General features: G+C 38.8%; 1 protein-coding gene across 3 annotated transcripts in view; it reads left to right on the top strand.

The window, feature by feature from the left end:
- Window positions 1–42: 42 nt before the first annotated feature.
- Window positions 43–16936, top strand: part of LOC140144255 (HAUS augmin-like complex subunit 5) — a 43761-nt gene continuing 26867 nt past the window's right edge. The window contains exons 1-5 of one of the 3 annotated variants that reach the window (XM_072166076.1): window positions 43–84; window positions 7309–7436; window positions 11290–11385; window positions 13825–14012; window positions 14936–15095. In XM_072166076.1, the coding sequence (XP_072022177.1) occupies window positions 7315–7436; window positions 11290–11385; window positions 13825–14012; window positions 14936–15095 (566 nt within the window). In that variant the 5' untranslated portion in view covers window positions 43–84; window positions 7309–7314. Of the gene's footprint in view, window positions 85–7308; window positions 7437–11289; window positions 11386–11416; window positions 11839–13824; window positions 14013–14537; window positions 14566–14935; window positions 15096–16936 lie in introns of those variants that run through there. The other 2 variants (XM_072166074.1, XM_072166075.1) reach the window with 2 other exon arrangements.

Here is a 16936-nt window from a genome sequence, read left to right as displayed (position 1 = left end):
GAGAACTATATTTTTGAGAACTATACTAGAAACACCTATCCGCGGGAATTTCGCTGACTTCATAACTGATGGTAAATAAACCCGGTAAGCTTACTGTATTTTTGATATTTATTTCATTTTCAAGGCGGTACATGTGAAGTTACACACGTCAACTTGTTCTTGAAGATTAGAGGATAGTTATGGGAACTGTTGGCACTAACGCACGACGTTATTACTTTCGGCGAGGATGACAACAAGTTTGCCTTGCTTGTGCAGTGTGTGTTGTCAAATCCCATGCGAAAAGATATGTTCATTACCGCATTCGGAACTGCACCAAATATTTTGCAGTTCCGCATGCGGACATGAACAAAATAGGTATGACAAAAATTTAGTAGGCCTACATTCGTGGTAAAAAATACGTCAGGCTCTTAGGTGTTTTTACTTTTTTTAGTAATTACATGTAGTTTTAGTAGGGGGTCACATCATTATTTTATCTACAATATAAATGTTTGGCATTAAGTTTTTCAGAAGCATCTTGCAAAATGATGAAGATAGCAATTTAAATGGTTCAAATTGGATAAAGCGTTTTCGAAGTTACGCCAATTTAAAAGTTCGAAAAATAGCTGTTTTTCAGCATGATTTTGATAAAACGCATGTTTTCGACAATATGGCATGTTTGAAGACTAAAAAAATCAAAATTATATGCTTCCTATGTCCGATTTTCACTTAAAGTTGCTGTATAACTGAGTCTTTCAACATAGTCATAGATATGTCAAGAGGTACATCATTTGCTTCAGTTTTTGAAAAAGATTACTCCAAATATGGACTAAAACACCAAAATCAAGGATCGTCGCACTCTCATTTTAACCCCTTGCAGAATAAAATTGCAGATTTACGACAATCTCGGATTAAAAATAAGAATTGTGAATGGCTGCATTTACACTAAGCCAACTCTAACCCTTGGGTTGAAACACAAAAACAACAACAAAAGCTTCATGTGCATCAAAATATTGTGAGAAATTGCCTCCAAAGTGGGAAAAATCTAGAAAATCAAGGAAATTGCCGCTCAATGTAAAAAAGTGCTACAGAATGAAACAGCAAGTTACGGACACCCTTGGAAAGAAAATATCAACTTTGTACATCCATATTCAAGGTAAAACAACTCTAGGACTTCAAGTTGGACCACTGCAGTAGATAAAAACAACAAGTTGGTCATAATATGTTGATAACTACACTCCAGAAATGGAAAAATATGAAAACTTCACAAGTAAGGTCAACAATTTCTATGGGAAAATACACAGGAAAATGGCCAAAAACAAATGTTTCAATATATTGCCATTTTTAACCCAACATCCTAGAAATTTCTTGTTTACGCTCAAAAGAAAGATATTTTTGTGGAGATTCAGGAAAAAGGAGTCTCAATTTGATTGCACATGTGGCACACAGTAGGGTAACTCATCATCTACAGTCATCATATCAAAATTTCACCCTTGGACAGCGTTTCCTATGGGGAAAATACACACGCGTTCGGGCAAAAAACATCAAATTTTCAAATTTATCGAGAAAAAAACAAGTTGTGCCAAAATAAAGATACATTTCTCATGGTTCAGAAAAAGTAACTTTAAAATTCACTACATCGTTGGCACCGGTTGAAAAACTCACTTTCTAAAGGCAATTTCTTAATTTCTTCTGCGGATCCAGACACTGGTCTTTCCTGATAAATAATCTGGTGCTTTCACAGAGCCGCCGTGTAAAATTCAAAAGGTCAATAGACCTAAAAATATTTTTTTTGTAACTACACATATACTAAATAAATATTTGAAAATGTTTAGGTCTCTATGAAGAAAACAATTTGATATTTTTTTATGCTCAAAACATGCCATTGTTCATTTATGGGTCGCATGCAGACACCTAATGAGCTAATGTGTGACCCCCCTAGTTTTAGACAATCAATGATCGTCGCATGTAATTAATGTCGCATTTCTGTATTTAAAAGAGAGTCTTGGAAAAGTCTTGTCCGAAAGGTCCAGGTATAGTATAGAAACCTAGCTAATAGTTATTGTATGAAATTAATTTGATTGAAATCAATTTCACACGCCTCTTTAATGATGACTAGTATTATATATTCAACTTGACATTCATGGGACATTGTGACCACCTTCTACATGTGTTCTATTAAAGTTCCAACGGAGAATTTCTCAAGTGGATCGATTATCAATCAATATTTACGGAGGATAGTAATTTAATTTAGCATATAAATGAAATTTATATATATTTACTGCATGTCAAAACACGTAGCCATCTCACGTAAACTAAGAAATAAATTAAATAGACGACTATAATATTTACAGTAATTTCTTGGCCAAACTGGAACATGCGCGTTGCGTCCATGTAGCGTATTAAGCGTGTACGCAATGTAAGGCGTGTGTATGCTTTCTTCTGTACCACGCTATATTCGCGTGTGTTTATCGCGGAGCCACTAGCGTTTATAGTGTTCCAGTTTGGCCAAGAAATTACTGTAAATATTATAGCTATAGCTATAAGAGCTATAGCTATAAGTAGATCTAAGTAGGCCTAAATAATTACCTTTTTAACTTATATTATTACAAAGTTCGACACAAAAAGTATATCCCCCCGTTAACCAAGCGGAAAAACACCAAAAATATTGCACATCCCCATGCGGAAAAACACCAAAAATATTCCACATCCCCTAGCGGAAATGCACCAAAAATATTGCAGTTCCCCATGCGGAAAAACACCAAAAATATTCCACATCCCCTAGCGGAAATGCACCAAAAATATTGCAGTTGCCCACGCGAAAATACACCAAAAATTGTACATCTCCTAGCGGAAATGCACCAAAAATGTTGCAGTTCCCCACGCGGAAAAACACCAAAAATATTGCACATCCCCTGGCGGAAATACACCAAAAATATTGCACATCCCCATGCGGAAAAAACACCAAAATATTGCACATCCCTAGCGGAAATGCACCAAAATATTGCCCATCCTGGCGGAAATACACCAAAAATATTGCACATCCCCATGCGGAAAAACACCAAATATATTGCACATCCCCTGGCGGAAATGCACCCAAAATATTGCAGTTCCCACGCGGAAATACACCAAAAATATTGCACATCCCCTAGCGGAAATGCACCACAAATGTTGCAGTACCGCATGCGGTACTGCACATCCCGACCTGCATTACCGCATGCGGGAATGCAGGTCAGGATGCGCAGTCCCGCATGCGGAAGTGCGTGACGGAAGGTGCAGTTCGCATGCGGGACTAATAACGGAAGTGTGCAGTACCGCACACGGTACTGCACACTTCCGCGTCCCAAAAAATAGTTCAAATTTTAATGCCTTAAATTTACGAATCATAAACGGTTGATATCAAATTTGATTTTTAATGATGATGAGTTTCAATGATTAAAAGTAAAAATCGATTTTGTTGTTTTTATATATTTTTTGATTTTAATTTGGTAAACTTGTATTCATTTTTGAGAACTATATTTTTGAGAACTATACTAGAAACACCTATCCGCGGGAATTTTGCTGACTTCATAACTGATGGTAAATAAACCCGTAAACTTACTGTATTTTTGATATTTATTTCATTTTCAAGGCAGTACATGTGAAGTTACACACGTCAACTTGTTCTTGAAGATTAGAGGATAGTTATGGGAACTGTTGGCACTAACGTACGACGTTATTACTTTCGGCGAGGATGACAACAAGTTTGCCTTGCTTGTGTTGTCAAATGTTGAAAACAGTTGACTTGCAGTCAATTGCAAGCCCGGCTACCAGGGACCCGGGCACAGCGCGGACGTAGCGGGGGAGATTACCAAAGGCAATTGTAATAATCCCCGCTATGCCCCGGGTATTGTCCCGGGTACCGGGGCACAAATTGTGGGTGAAACCCCCGGTACTGTCCCCGCCCATGTCAGCCGGGCTGATTAAACTCTTGTGCCTTCAAGGGCTGTTATGCATCCGTCAATTGCAAGCCCGGCTACAGTACCAGGGACCCGGGCACAGCGGGGACGTAGCGGGGGAGATTACCAAAGGCAATTGTAATAATCCCGCTTATGCCCCGAGTACAGTCCCGGTACCGGGACATACTTTCTGGTAATTTCAGGGTGACAGTCCCGGGTATTGTGCAGGGTTAGAGCTACGCTGGTCGCTGCCGGTCGGGGCTAGCCGGCACTGACTTGGTCCGACCGGCACTAAGCTTAAAACTTGCAGTCACCGACCGGCACAGAAAGGCTTGGTAAAAATCCGAAAATTGCAATAAGGAGTGTTAAAAGTTGACAATTATTGCAACAGCAAATGTTAAAAGTTGACAATTAAGTCAGAAATGACTATTTAGTAACAAATATAATAAATCCTGGCGTTTAAAATCTCATAAACTCACATATTTACCATGTGAACCATACTTGCAGTGATTCTCATCCTCATTATACATGTAATATTAAATGCATGCACACTGCGTGATGTATGGGGGAACCCCTGTCTCTACACAGCCGCCTGGCTTCCGCTCACTCACTCCACACATTTGTGTGGGGTGAGCGGCAGGGCTGTCAACTCTCACGCATTGGCCGTGAGTCTCACGCATTGGGTCACTTTCTCACGGTCTCACGCCAAGCTACGTAGTATAATCTCACGCCTAGGTAGTAAATCTCACACAAAATGAGTAAAATCTCACGCATCGGGATGAATAATTTGTTACTCCTACTACCCCCCCTGTAAGTTTTGACAAATTCAGTGGGATTTTGCCGATGATTATTTCGGACAGAAATTTTTATTCACATTGATTGAATATTTTATTGCAACACCTGTAAACATTGCCGGGTTGTGAGAGCCCATTTGCGTGGCGATTGATGCATTTTTAATGCACCAAATCGTGTCAAAAGAGGTTCATTTTTTCAAAAATCTCCAACATCTGAGGGGGCCACATCCCCCCTCAGACACCTTCGCTCCGACCGGCACTCAAAATCCGCTGGCTATAACCCTGGTATTGTGTCTTCAGTGCGCGGGTCCCTGGTAGCCGGGATTGCAATTGACGGAAGCATTACAAACAGCTATAGTTTTCCAGTTCCAATCATTGAAACTCCTGGCTCCGACCGGGAGTTCCAACAGGTGATGTGTACGAGGGGGTATCAACAAGTTTTAGAAATCGCCCAGAAGTGAAAGAGCTATATCAATGAAATGTTGTCAGTGCAATCACTGGTCCTTATGTACACTATGGTGCAAAAATGGTCTCATAAGTATGTTTACTTTTTTTACAGGCGACGCTAGATGCTAATAACCTGCTGCCCCAGTTACTGCGCATAAACTGCAAGATTGAGAAAATTGAGGCAAGCAGCGTTATTAAGATCCTGCATTTGAAGGGTTGCAGTGCCTAGAAAATCGATGATGAAATGAAAGTTATTTTCGGTGGTGATTGTGATATTGTCGCTGTTGCTTTTTGGAAAATGAATTTTTATTTCATCACAGATTTTTTGGGCACTGTAACCCTTAAAATGGAACTTAATCATGCTACATGCCTCAATTTTCTCCATTTTGCTGGTTATGCGGTTACATAGGCAGGTACTGACATCTAGCGCCTGTAAAAAAAGTAAACATTCTTATGAGACCATTTTTGCATCATAGTGTACATAAGGACCAGTGATTCCACTGACAAAATTTCATTGATAGCTCTTTCACTTCTGGGCGATTTCTAAAACTTTTTGATACCCCCTCGTATGTACTGTGTTTATATGGCCAATTCCACCGTTATGGACATTACAGATGCATGCAAGTTCTTTCAAGTGAATAGCACACATGTTTGCTGTTAGGATAACACTTTATTTCTTAGTATGCTACTAGTACACACTCTAATGTTCAATGTAATGAAGCAATTTTGTTTTGGCTTTCTTAGTTAATTAGCTACAACAATTGGAAGCGAGCGTTACGGACGTTACGTACGCAAAAGTGCCTGCCTATTTGATGGATGGTACATATATCCTTAAATCTCTGTTCTGTTCTGTGATTTATTTTTCTGTTATCTATATTGAGGAAGCCCCGACTCCATTCTATGTAAACATGAAAAAATGGCATGAGCCCGTCCTTATATACATGTGTGACTGGTGAATGAGAGTCTAACTTAACCCTAATCCTAGTCAACCCCAGTGCTGTACGGTGCGACCAATTTAGGCGCATTGGCGACTAGATTTTTTCTGATGCGACTAAACCTTCAATCCTTGGCGCCAATGGCGACCAACTGTTGAAGCTTTTATTCGCCAGCAAATGCAAAACGTGTAAATAATGTAGTGTTCAATATAGTACAAATGTACGGCTATGAAAATCATGACATCTCAATGGGGACTTTCTGGAAAACGTATATAGGCCTACACTGTACATGCTGTCTATGGAGTATGTAGATTGAGTACAGCAGCTATGATTCATTCAACGCAACATGTGGCTGTGACAGGGAAACCCCTTTAAAATTGAACGTAGATATAAACATTGTGGCAGAATGACTTCGAGAAAAGTTGGAATACGGTGCGTTGGCGCCTCAGGTTTTTTACTTGGGAGCAAAATTTGGGCGCCTAAATTTATAAAGTTAGGAGCCATTGGCTCCTCAATCAGTTTTTGCACCGTACAGCACTGGTCAACCCTGTTTGTCATAGACTTCAGGTTATCATGATCAGTGAAGGAGATGAAATGTCCTGGTGTTTGTATCATTGGGTTGTATTTTAACCATAGTTAAAATAACCCTAATCCTAGTTAACCCTGTTTGTCATCTGCAGGTTATCATGATGAGTGGAGGAGATGAAATGTCACAGCGTTTGCATCATTGAGTTGTATTTTTAACTTAACCCTAATCCTAGTTAACTCTGTTTGTCATCTGCAGATTATCATGATGAGTGGAGGAGATGAAATGTCACAGCGTTTGCATCATTGAGTTGTATTTTTAACTTATCCCTAATCCTAGTTAACCCTGTTTGTCATCTTCAGGTTATCATGATGAGTGGAGGTGATGAAATGTCACAGCGTTTGCATCATTGGGCTGTATTTTAACCATAGTTAACTTATCCCTAATCCTGGTTAACCCTGTTTGTCATCTTCAGGTTATCATGATGAGTGGAGGAGATGAAATGTCACAGCGTTTGCATCATTGAGTTGTATTTTTAACTTATCCCTAATCCTAGTTAACCCTGTTTGTCATCTTCAGGTTATCATGATGAGTGGAGGTGATGAAATGTCACAGCGTTTGCATCATTGGGCTGTATTTTAACCATAGTTAACTTATCCCTAATCCTAGTTAACTCTGTTTGTCATCTGCAGGTTATCATGATGAGTGGAGGTGATGAAATGTCACAGCGTTTGCATCATTGGGCTGTGAATGAAATGCATTTTACGCCATGTGGGAGACATGTTAATTCTGATATGCCAACCACTGATGAATTGGCCATGTGAGTACAAACCTTAGTTAACTTAACCCTAACCCTAGTTAACCATGCATGGGAGACATTAATTCTGATATACCAACCACTGATGAATTGGCCTTATGAGTACAAACCATAGTTAACTTACCCTTAACTCTAGTTAACCATGCCTGGGAGACATTAATTCTGATATACCAACCACTGATGAATTGGCCATGTGAGTACAAACCATAGTTAACTTAACCCTAACCCTAGTTAACCATGCATGGGAGACATTACTTCTGATATGCCAACCACTGATGCATTGGCCATGTGAGTACAAACCATAGTTAACTTAATCCTAACCCTAGTTAACCATGCATGGGAGACATTAATTCTGATATGCCAACCACTGACGAATTGGCCATGTGAGTACAAATTAGTTAACTTAACCCTAACCCTAGTTAACCATGCATGGGAGACATTAATTCTGATATATGCCAACCACTGACGAATTGGCCATGTGAGTACAAACCATAATAGTTAACTTAATCCTAACCCTAGTTAACCATGCATGGGAGACATTAATTCTGATATGCCAACCACTGACGAATTGGCCATGTGAGTACAAACCTTAACTTAACCCTAACCTTAGTTAACCATGCATGGGAGACATTAATTCTGATATATGCCAACCACTGATGAATTGGCCATGTGAGTACAAATTAGTTAACTTAATCCTAACCCTAGTTAACCATGCATGGGAGACATTAATTCTGATATGCCAACCACTGATGAATTGGCCATGTGAGTACAAATTAGTTAACTTAACCCTAACCCTAGTTAACCATGCATGGGAGACATTAATTCTGATATATGCCAACCACTGATGAATTGGCCATGTGAGTACAAATTAGTTAACTTAACCCTAACCCTAGTTAACCATGCATGGGAGACATTAATTCTGATATACCAACCACTGATGAATTGGCCATGTGAGTACAAACCATAGTTAACTTAACCCTAACCCTAGTTAACCATGCATGGGAGACATTACTTCTGATATGCCAACCACTGATGCATTGGCCATGTGAGTACAAACCATAGTTAACTTAATCCTAACCCTAGTTAACCATGCATGGGAGACATTAATTCTGATATGCCAACCACTGACGAATTGGCCATGTGAGTACAAATTAGTTAACTTAACCCTAACCCTAGTTAACCATGCATGGGAGACATTAATTCTGATATATGCCAACCACTGACGAATTGGCCATGTGAGTACAAACCATAATAGTTAACTTAATCCTAACCCTAGTTAACCATGCATGGGAGACATTAATTCTGATATGCCAACCACTGACGAATTGGCCATGTGAGTACAAACCTTAACTTAACCCTAACCTTAGTTAACCATGCATGGGTGACATTAATTCTGATATATGCCAACCACTGATGAATTGGCCATGTGAGTACAAATTAGTTAACTTAACCCTAACCCTAGTTAACCATGCATGGGAGACATTAATTCTGATATGCCAACCACTGATGAATTGGCCATGTGAGTACAAATTAGTTAACTTAACCCTAACCCTAGTTAACCATGCATGGGAGACATTAATTCTGATATATGCCAACCACTGATGAATTGGCCATGTGAGTACAAACCATAGTTAACTTAAGCCTAACCCAAGTGAACCATGCATGGGAGACATTAATTCTGATATGCCAACCACTGATGAATTGGCCTTGTGACAAACCTTAAAACTTAATCCTAACCCTAGGTAACCATGTGGGAAACATGTTAATTCTGATATGGCAACCACTGATGATTTGTCCATGTGCAAGGTTTACTTTAACACACAATTTACACCAGGCTTCCCGTTAGTGTGCGTCATTGCGTCCAGACGCGTATTTTACAAATTTGGACGCAAGTTCACATGGCTAATCAAGTATTTTGCGTCCATGTCACATGCATGTGGACGCGAGACAAAACTTCAAATTTTATCATTAATTGATGATAAAAATAAGAAATTTTATTCTTTATATTTTTAAGATAATAAAAGCCCCAAAATTTTGACCAACCTGCTGAGAATTGAAGTAAATTCTGCAATATTTGTAAATGCAACGTCAGGAAATCGTGCACTTTTTGCATGATTTCCGAACGATCGCTGGAGTGTTTGATGGCCTGGGGAAGTCCCGATTGATTTGTTTACAAGCAAGCACCACATGCCGCTAACGTGCGGTTAATGTTTATTTAATTACTTATCACAACCTGACAATATTCAATTTTTAAAAGTTTATTTTCTCATAAATAATCTAGGTTTCCGTTATTAGTAATTATTGTTACGATGAATAAAAGCAATTTTAAAGACAAAATCCAAATGATAACCCTTTTTTTTTTTATTTTTGGCAGAGCGTGTTTTAGTTTTTGTAGCATCAACAACACGTTAATTTAAAAAAAGAAATGCGGAAGTGAAAGTACAAACGAAAATTGCTCAAGATTGACGGACTTTGCTCATGTTTTTGGCACCTGTTTTTGACCACGTTTCAGACCAAAACTGACACAGAAATGAGAAAAATTATCATAGCGAATGGAGATGGAATATCACGGCGAAAATGCACTTTTATTTTTAACAATCAACATTTGATGAGGTGTAGACCCGGGGTACGCGTGTATCGCCATAATCGTGAATTTCAGATGGACGCACAAAAATCTGTCTGGACGCAAGTTTTTGCAACCTCGTCAGCAAACTTGCGTCATTACGGACGCACATTTTTAAAACCTTAACGGGAACCCTGATTCACACATATTTAACCGATCACGCCCTTTCTGTACCCCTTCAAATGCAAAGTGATAAGTCCAACACATACAAAATATTGAAAACGTACACATTCATAGAAAACCCCAATATTTTCATCTTGTAGTGAACTAGTGATACACTGATAGACAGCGACACCCATTTGGCCTTGTGAGTACATTGGGCTATTACATGTACATTTGAAATCCAGACTCCTCCAAGGAGGGTTACTCAGTTCAGTAATTACAATACTGGGTCTCCCATGAGACCCTGATTAATAATATAGAAACAAAATAAATGTTTAACATATTAAGGGGGTACTACACCCTTCGATAAATTTGTGACTATTTTTGCACTTTTCTCAAAATACCACACTGGTAAGAAAAGTTATGTATATTATAGGGGCAAGGAATCCAATTACTACAGTGGAATTTCAATGACCCAAGACAAGCGGTTCGTTATTTATGATAAGAAATGAGGTACTGCTAGGATGTACCTCATTTCCTATCATATAAACTGAACCGCTTGTCTTGAGTCACAGAAATTTCAGTAGTAATTGGATTCTTTGCCCCAATAATATACATAACTTCTATTACCAGTGTGTTATTAGTTTTTGAGAAAAGTACAAAAATAGTCACAAATTTACCACAGGGTTGTAGTACCCCCTTAAATAAAAGTGGGAGTGGCAGGTCTCAAAAAAGTTAACCCTAGCCAATTCCATTTGAAACACATACTCCCTCTGTGGAGGACTTTCCTTAATTGTTCCAGTGGTATGGCAGATTTCAAATGGAATGGCCCATTTTATTGTAGCTCTTCCATTTGAACCCCCCCACCCCAGGAAGGTTTTGGAATTTCAAATAAGTTCAACAGTTGCAATTATTCCAGATAAACCATTTACAAAAGTAGAAAAGATAAATTCCAAACAAAATAATTTTCTGCATCACAGACTGTCGTAAAAGTTACCTTCTATATACGTATGTATCTTCCATAGGGGGTGTACGAATTTCAAATGGAATAGCCCACTTTTTACTCATTCTTACATACTTACGAATTATCCTCACTGTTATTAATTTCTATTCTTGTTCTTTTAATTTCAGGGTTTGCCGTGGGAAGTTGCTAGACATCTGGGACTATGTGACAACCCATGTACACTCAGCACAACGTGTACACAATGTCAAGTCTAATCTACTCCTGTATCCTTATTTATTCTGGCTGTGATGGTTATTTTATGTGTAGGCTGATTAAGGTTCTGTGCTTATATAAGTTGCTAGACATCTGGGACTATGTGACAACCCATGTACACTCAGCACAGCGTGTACACAATGTCAAGTCTAATCTACTCCTGTATCCTTATTTATTCTGGCTGTGATGGTTATTTTATATGTAGGCTGATTAAGGTTCTGTGCTTATATAAGTTGCTAGACATCTGGGACTATGTGACAACCCATGTACACTCAGCACAGCGTGTGCACAATGTCAAGTCTAATCTACTCCTGTATCCTTATTTATCCTGGCTGTGATGGTTATTTTATGTGTAGGCTGATTAAGGTTCTGTGCTTGTATAAGTTGCTAGACATCTGGGACTATGTGACAACCCATGTACACTCAGCACAGCGTGTACACAATGTCAAGTCTAATCTACTCCTGTATCCTTATTTATCCTGGCTGTGATGGTTATTTTATATGTAGGCTGATTAAGGTTCTGTGCCTATATAAGTTGCTAGACATCTGGGACTATGTGACAACCCATGTACACTCAGCACAGCGTGTTCACAATGTCAAGTCGTCGCCAGAGTGCTACACTATCGTAAGTGACATTTTTGGCCAAAATGAGATTTTGACGAATTATGGAAGGCCATATAAAAACGCACATTTTAAACCAGGTTTTAAGTTTCAAAATTGCTTAATTATTTTTTAATTAATAAAATAAAATATCGTAAGTGCAATGCAATTTTAATTAATGAATGCAAGACTATCGTATGTGCCACTTACGATAGTCTTGCCCGCTAATTTTGTTTTTCATTTGCTGCAAGACCATCGTATGTGCCACATATGCTACTTTATAGGGCCTAAACAACAAAATCACAGAATGCTACACCATCGTAAGTGCAAAACCGTCTCTGACACATCACTGGCTGTGACGCTTACGGCTGTATCAGGCCGTTGCAACTCGTATACAAGCGCAATACAAAAAGGTGGCGACAGCGTCGGCTTTCCCTGTGTATTACTCTGCGCTTAAATGGCGTCCGATGGCGTCTCCAACAGGCACCAAATTGATTCAAGGGCGGCGCCATATTGGAAAAGTAAAGAAAAATGCTGCTGCCACCATGATAGTACTAAAAGCTACGTAAAAAAATATGCGTAGTGCTGTGGAGACTTATGCTAATTAAAGAAAAATGCTGCTGCCATCTACGCCCACATGTTGCAAGCGTGACGATCGCTGACCTCACATCGACGAACGGAGTTGCAAGTCCATCGCACTTCGTGCTCTATTATACGTCCATGGCTGTATGCGTTGTCATCATGCTGGCTACATTCATAGCTCCCATGATAAATCCGGTGTTTTTAGTTTTAGATTCAGTAATAAATCTTGAGAGATAACATTACGGCAAAAGGTGTCTTGCTATTGTAAATATTATATGCCAAAATTAATTAACACTTGTTAAGAAACATAAAATGACAAAATATTGGATATTTGAGCCGATATTACGCATATCACAATTTAGCAATGAGTGCAACACTATCGTATGTGGCACATACGATAGTGTTGCACTCTACACCATTTCTATTTGAGTGCAACACTATCGTATGTGGCACATACGATAGTGTTGCACTCTACACTCATTTCTATTTGAGTGCAACACTATCGTATGTGGCACATACGATAGTGTTGCACTCACACTTATTTCTATTTGGGTGTAACACTATCGTATGTGGCACATACGATAGTGTTGCACTCTACACTCATTTCAATTTGAGTGTAACACTATCGTATGTGGCACTTACGACATCTAAATCAGTAAATAATTCATCGATTTATTAACTTTAACACCATTTATATAGTTTATATTATTAAAATCAAATTGCTTTACATTCCCATGTCATTTTATGGCTACTTGGAAACAAACGGCTATGCTAAACACAAAAATGCTCCTCCTGTAAAACTGTCCAAACTGCACTTACGATAGTGTAGCACTCTGCCGACGAAGTCTAATCTACTCCTGTATCCAAAATTATTTATCCTGGCTGTGATGGTTTTTTTCATGTTGGCCGATTAGGATTCTGTGCCTGTTTTATGTAATAAATATGGTTTCCATAAGGAGTGTGACCATGAGTGGTCAGTGACTTTCTGTAAAATGGACTATTCCAGTTGAAATCCATGCATCCCCTATGGATTATGACCTTAATCTTCCACACAGGGAGTGTGAATTTCAAGTTGGGTTACCTGAATGGGTAACTCCATTTGAAATTTATGTGGATGGAAGATTAACCCTTAAACGGATCCATATCAAAAAAGCTCAATGCACAAAGCAACTGCAAGCACAAGTATCCCATGTGGTATTTTTTCTGATAATTGTGGTAATGCATAAATCGTAAGCAATCAAAAAAGAGCTTTTAGCTTTCTTAACAAGAAATTCCAGGAATAATGCACGTGCCGCATATCGGGTGAAGTACAAAGGGGATCGCAAGTATTCACAACAACGCGCAGAGAAACTGGAGAAGAAGAGAGCGTTGATAGCACAGCTTGCTACAGCAAAGACTGATATGCAGCATCTTAGCAGAGAGGTGGAAAGAATGCAGACAGACATTGGTGATAAAGGTAAGGTCTGGGAAGAGGTGGTAAGAATGCAGACAGACATTGGTGATAAAGGTAAGGTCTGGGAAGAGGTGGTAAGAATGCAGACAGACATTGGTGATAAAGGTAAGGTCTGGGAAGAGGTGGTAAGAATGCAGGCAGACATTGGTGATAAAGGTATGGTCTGGGAAGAGGTGGTAACAATGCAGGCAGACATTGGTGATAAAGGTATGGTCTGGGAAGAGGTGGTAACAATGCAGACAGACATTGGTGATAAAGGTATGGTTTGGGAAGAGGTGGTAAGAATGCAGACATTGGTGATAAAGGTAAGGTCTGGGAAGAGGTGGCAAGAATGCAGACAGACATTGTTGATGAAGGTATGGTCTGGGAAGAGGTGGTAACAATGCAGACAGACATTGGTGATAAAGGTATGGTCTGGGAAGAGGTGGTAAGAATGCAGACATTGGTGATAAAGGTATGGTCTGGGAAGAGGTGGCAAGAATGCAGACAGACATTGTTGATGAAGGTATGGTCTGGGAAGAGGTGGAAAGAATGCAGACAGACATTGGTGATAAAGGTGAGGTCTGGGAAGAGGTGGTAAGAATGCAGACAGACATTGGTGATAAAGGTATGGTCTGGGAAGATGTGGCAATCACGGTTGATTGCTTCGGCCTCCTTTTTTCTTTCGATCACATACATACAATCAAGTAATGTGATCAAGCCGTCATCCCACACAGCGAAAGCTAAAGTAGTGAGTTACTTTTTTTAATGGATTTGCCTAGCAAAATGTTTTAATTATGTTATGTATCCTAATTGCATCTATTTGCTGAAAATCTGAATCTGTTTCGTATGTTCATCTGTTGGGTGTATTCCTAATACATTTGGATTCAGATGTTCATCGGTCCCTATGACATTGGATTGTATTTTGTATCTTCCTAATTTCATAGAAGCTGAATACCAAGAAAATTGCTCAAAACTTGTGGATTTGCAGAGGAAAAGCGCCCTCTTAGAAGCGCATACAGCAGAGTGCAAAGTTGATATAGCCAGATATGAAGAATACAGCAAGAGAGTTGCAGATAGATTAAGCCAATATCAACAGCCTCATATGTAAGTACATGTATGCCCTCATGTTATGTGTTCTGACTTGGATTGGGCGGATAGTGTGCTGATTGGGATAGGTAGTGGCAGGCAGATAGATTAAGGTGGTACATGTATTACACCCCTTGATAAATTTGGGAGTAATTTTGCATTTTTCTCAAAAAGTAATAACAAACAAAAGTTATGTATATGGGCAAGGAATCCAGTTACTACATTGTAATTTCAGTGACTGAAGACAATCAGTATGTTATAGAAAAGAGGTACCGCTACATGTAGAATGTACCTCATTTCTTAACATACATAATGAACCACTTGCCTTGAATAACTGAAATTTCAGTGAAGTAATTGGATCCCATGCCCCTATACATAACTTTTGTAAAAATTAGTCACAAAATTTATTAGGGGGTGTAGTACCACCTTAAGGCCAGAGTAAGGGGAGACACATTCGTCCACACCCGAATTTGAGATTTCTTGATATTTATCAACACTAAGATGTATTCTTTCACTTGAAACTGATAAAAATACAACTTCCTAATATTTACTTGTATTTTTGCTTGATTTATTTCACTCTTTTCAACTCTAAAAAGTCACATGGCTCAAGATAGCTTAGTAAATTGGCGGGAAATAATGAGTCGGCAATGCGCGAATGCGAAATATTGTGATTACGCGCGCTATTCGCGTCGCGTGACGCGGCGCACCTATGCGCGTATGTCCAACGCAGTCAAGGCGCATTCGGTATGTTGTTAACGCCAGCAAATGTGATGTAAACAAAACAAAAATTTGCAGTGAAAAAGCCACTTAGATTTTTTAATTATTTTGGATTTAGGCGCACTAAAAACAGACATTATAGATTCATTGGTGCAAAAAGATGCATATTTAGACCATGCACCACATACAGCTTTTACAAGCGTGAAAGTCTTGCCGTTTTAAAATATAAGGACGTTTTGTTCATAATTTTGACATTTTTTTACTAAAACGTCGATTTCTCAGAGTTCATTTTTAACAATATTATACGATTTTTGTGACAAGATAACTCGGAAAATATGCAAGCAAAAGGTAAACCTTTTGCACTATCGTTTAGAGCACATCAAAGTCTAGGGAAGGTTTTCTCATTTTTTCAAAATATTTGTTTTGAACAAAAATATACACCATTATGTGCAATTTTTAACTTAATAGAGTGACAAAATTGCTTTTTTCACATGTTTTTTGCAATATTTCGAAAAATAAGACGAATTTCAAAAAAATATAAAAACCTTCCCTAAGTTCATGTCTCTTCTCCATGAAAAACTAACTTTTTTTTTTTACTCCGAACGGAAGTTGTCACAAAAAAATTGGGGTAAAAAAGTGCATTTTTGTGATTTTTTCAAAAACTCGAGATTTTTGAACAAATCTGACGTCACCATGGGATTCCTTGACTCATTTCCTTTCCAAAAATGTATAGTTTTATATACTTTTGGACATACAATTCAAAAATAATAATGTTTGAAAAGGTCCGTGTTCTCTCCCATTACTCTGCCCTTAAACCAATATCAACAGCCTCATATAAGTGTGTAGTATGTCCTTATGTTATATGTGTACTGACTGGGACCGGGAGGCAGCCTCATATAAGTGTGTAGTATGTCCTTATGTTATATGTGTACTGACTGGGACCGGGAGGCAGCCTCATATATAAGTGTGTAGTATGTCCTTATGTTATATGTGTACTGACTGGGACCGGGAGGCAGCCTCATATATAAGTGTGTAGTATGTCCTTATGTTATATGTGTACTGACTGGGACCGGGAGGCAGCCTCATATATAAGTGTGTAGTATGTCCTTATGTTATATGTGTACTGACTGGGACCGGGAGGC

The sequence above is a fragment of the Amphiura filiformis genome, unplaced genomic scaffold (genome assembly GCF_039555335.1).
Source record: "Amphiura filiformis unplaced genomic scaffold, Afil_fr2py scaffold_46, whole genome shotgun sequence".
In the NCBI taxonomy this organism is placed as follows: Eukaryota; Metazoa; Echinodermata; class Ophiuroidea; order Amphilepidida; family Amphiuridae; genus Amphiura; species Amphiura filiformis.
Note: the sequence above shows the minus strand (reverse complement) of the source record. Positions and strands in the feature narration are given on the sequence as shown.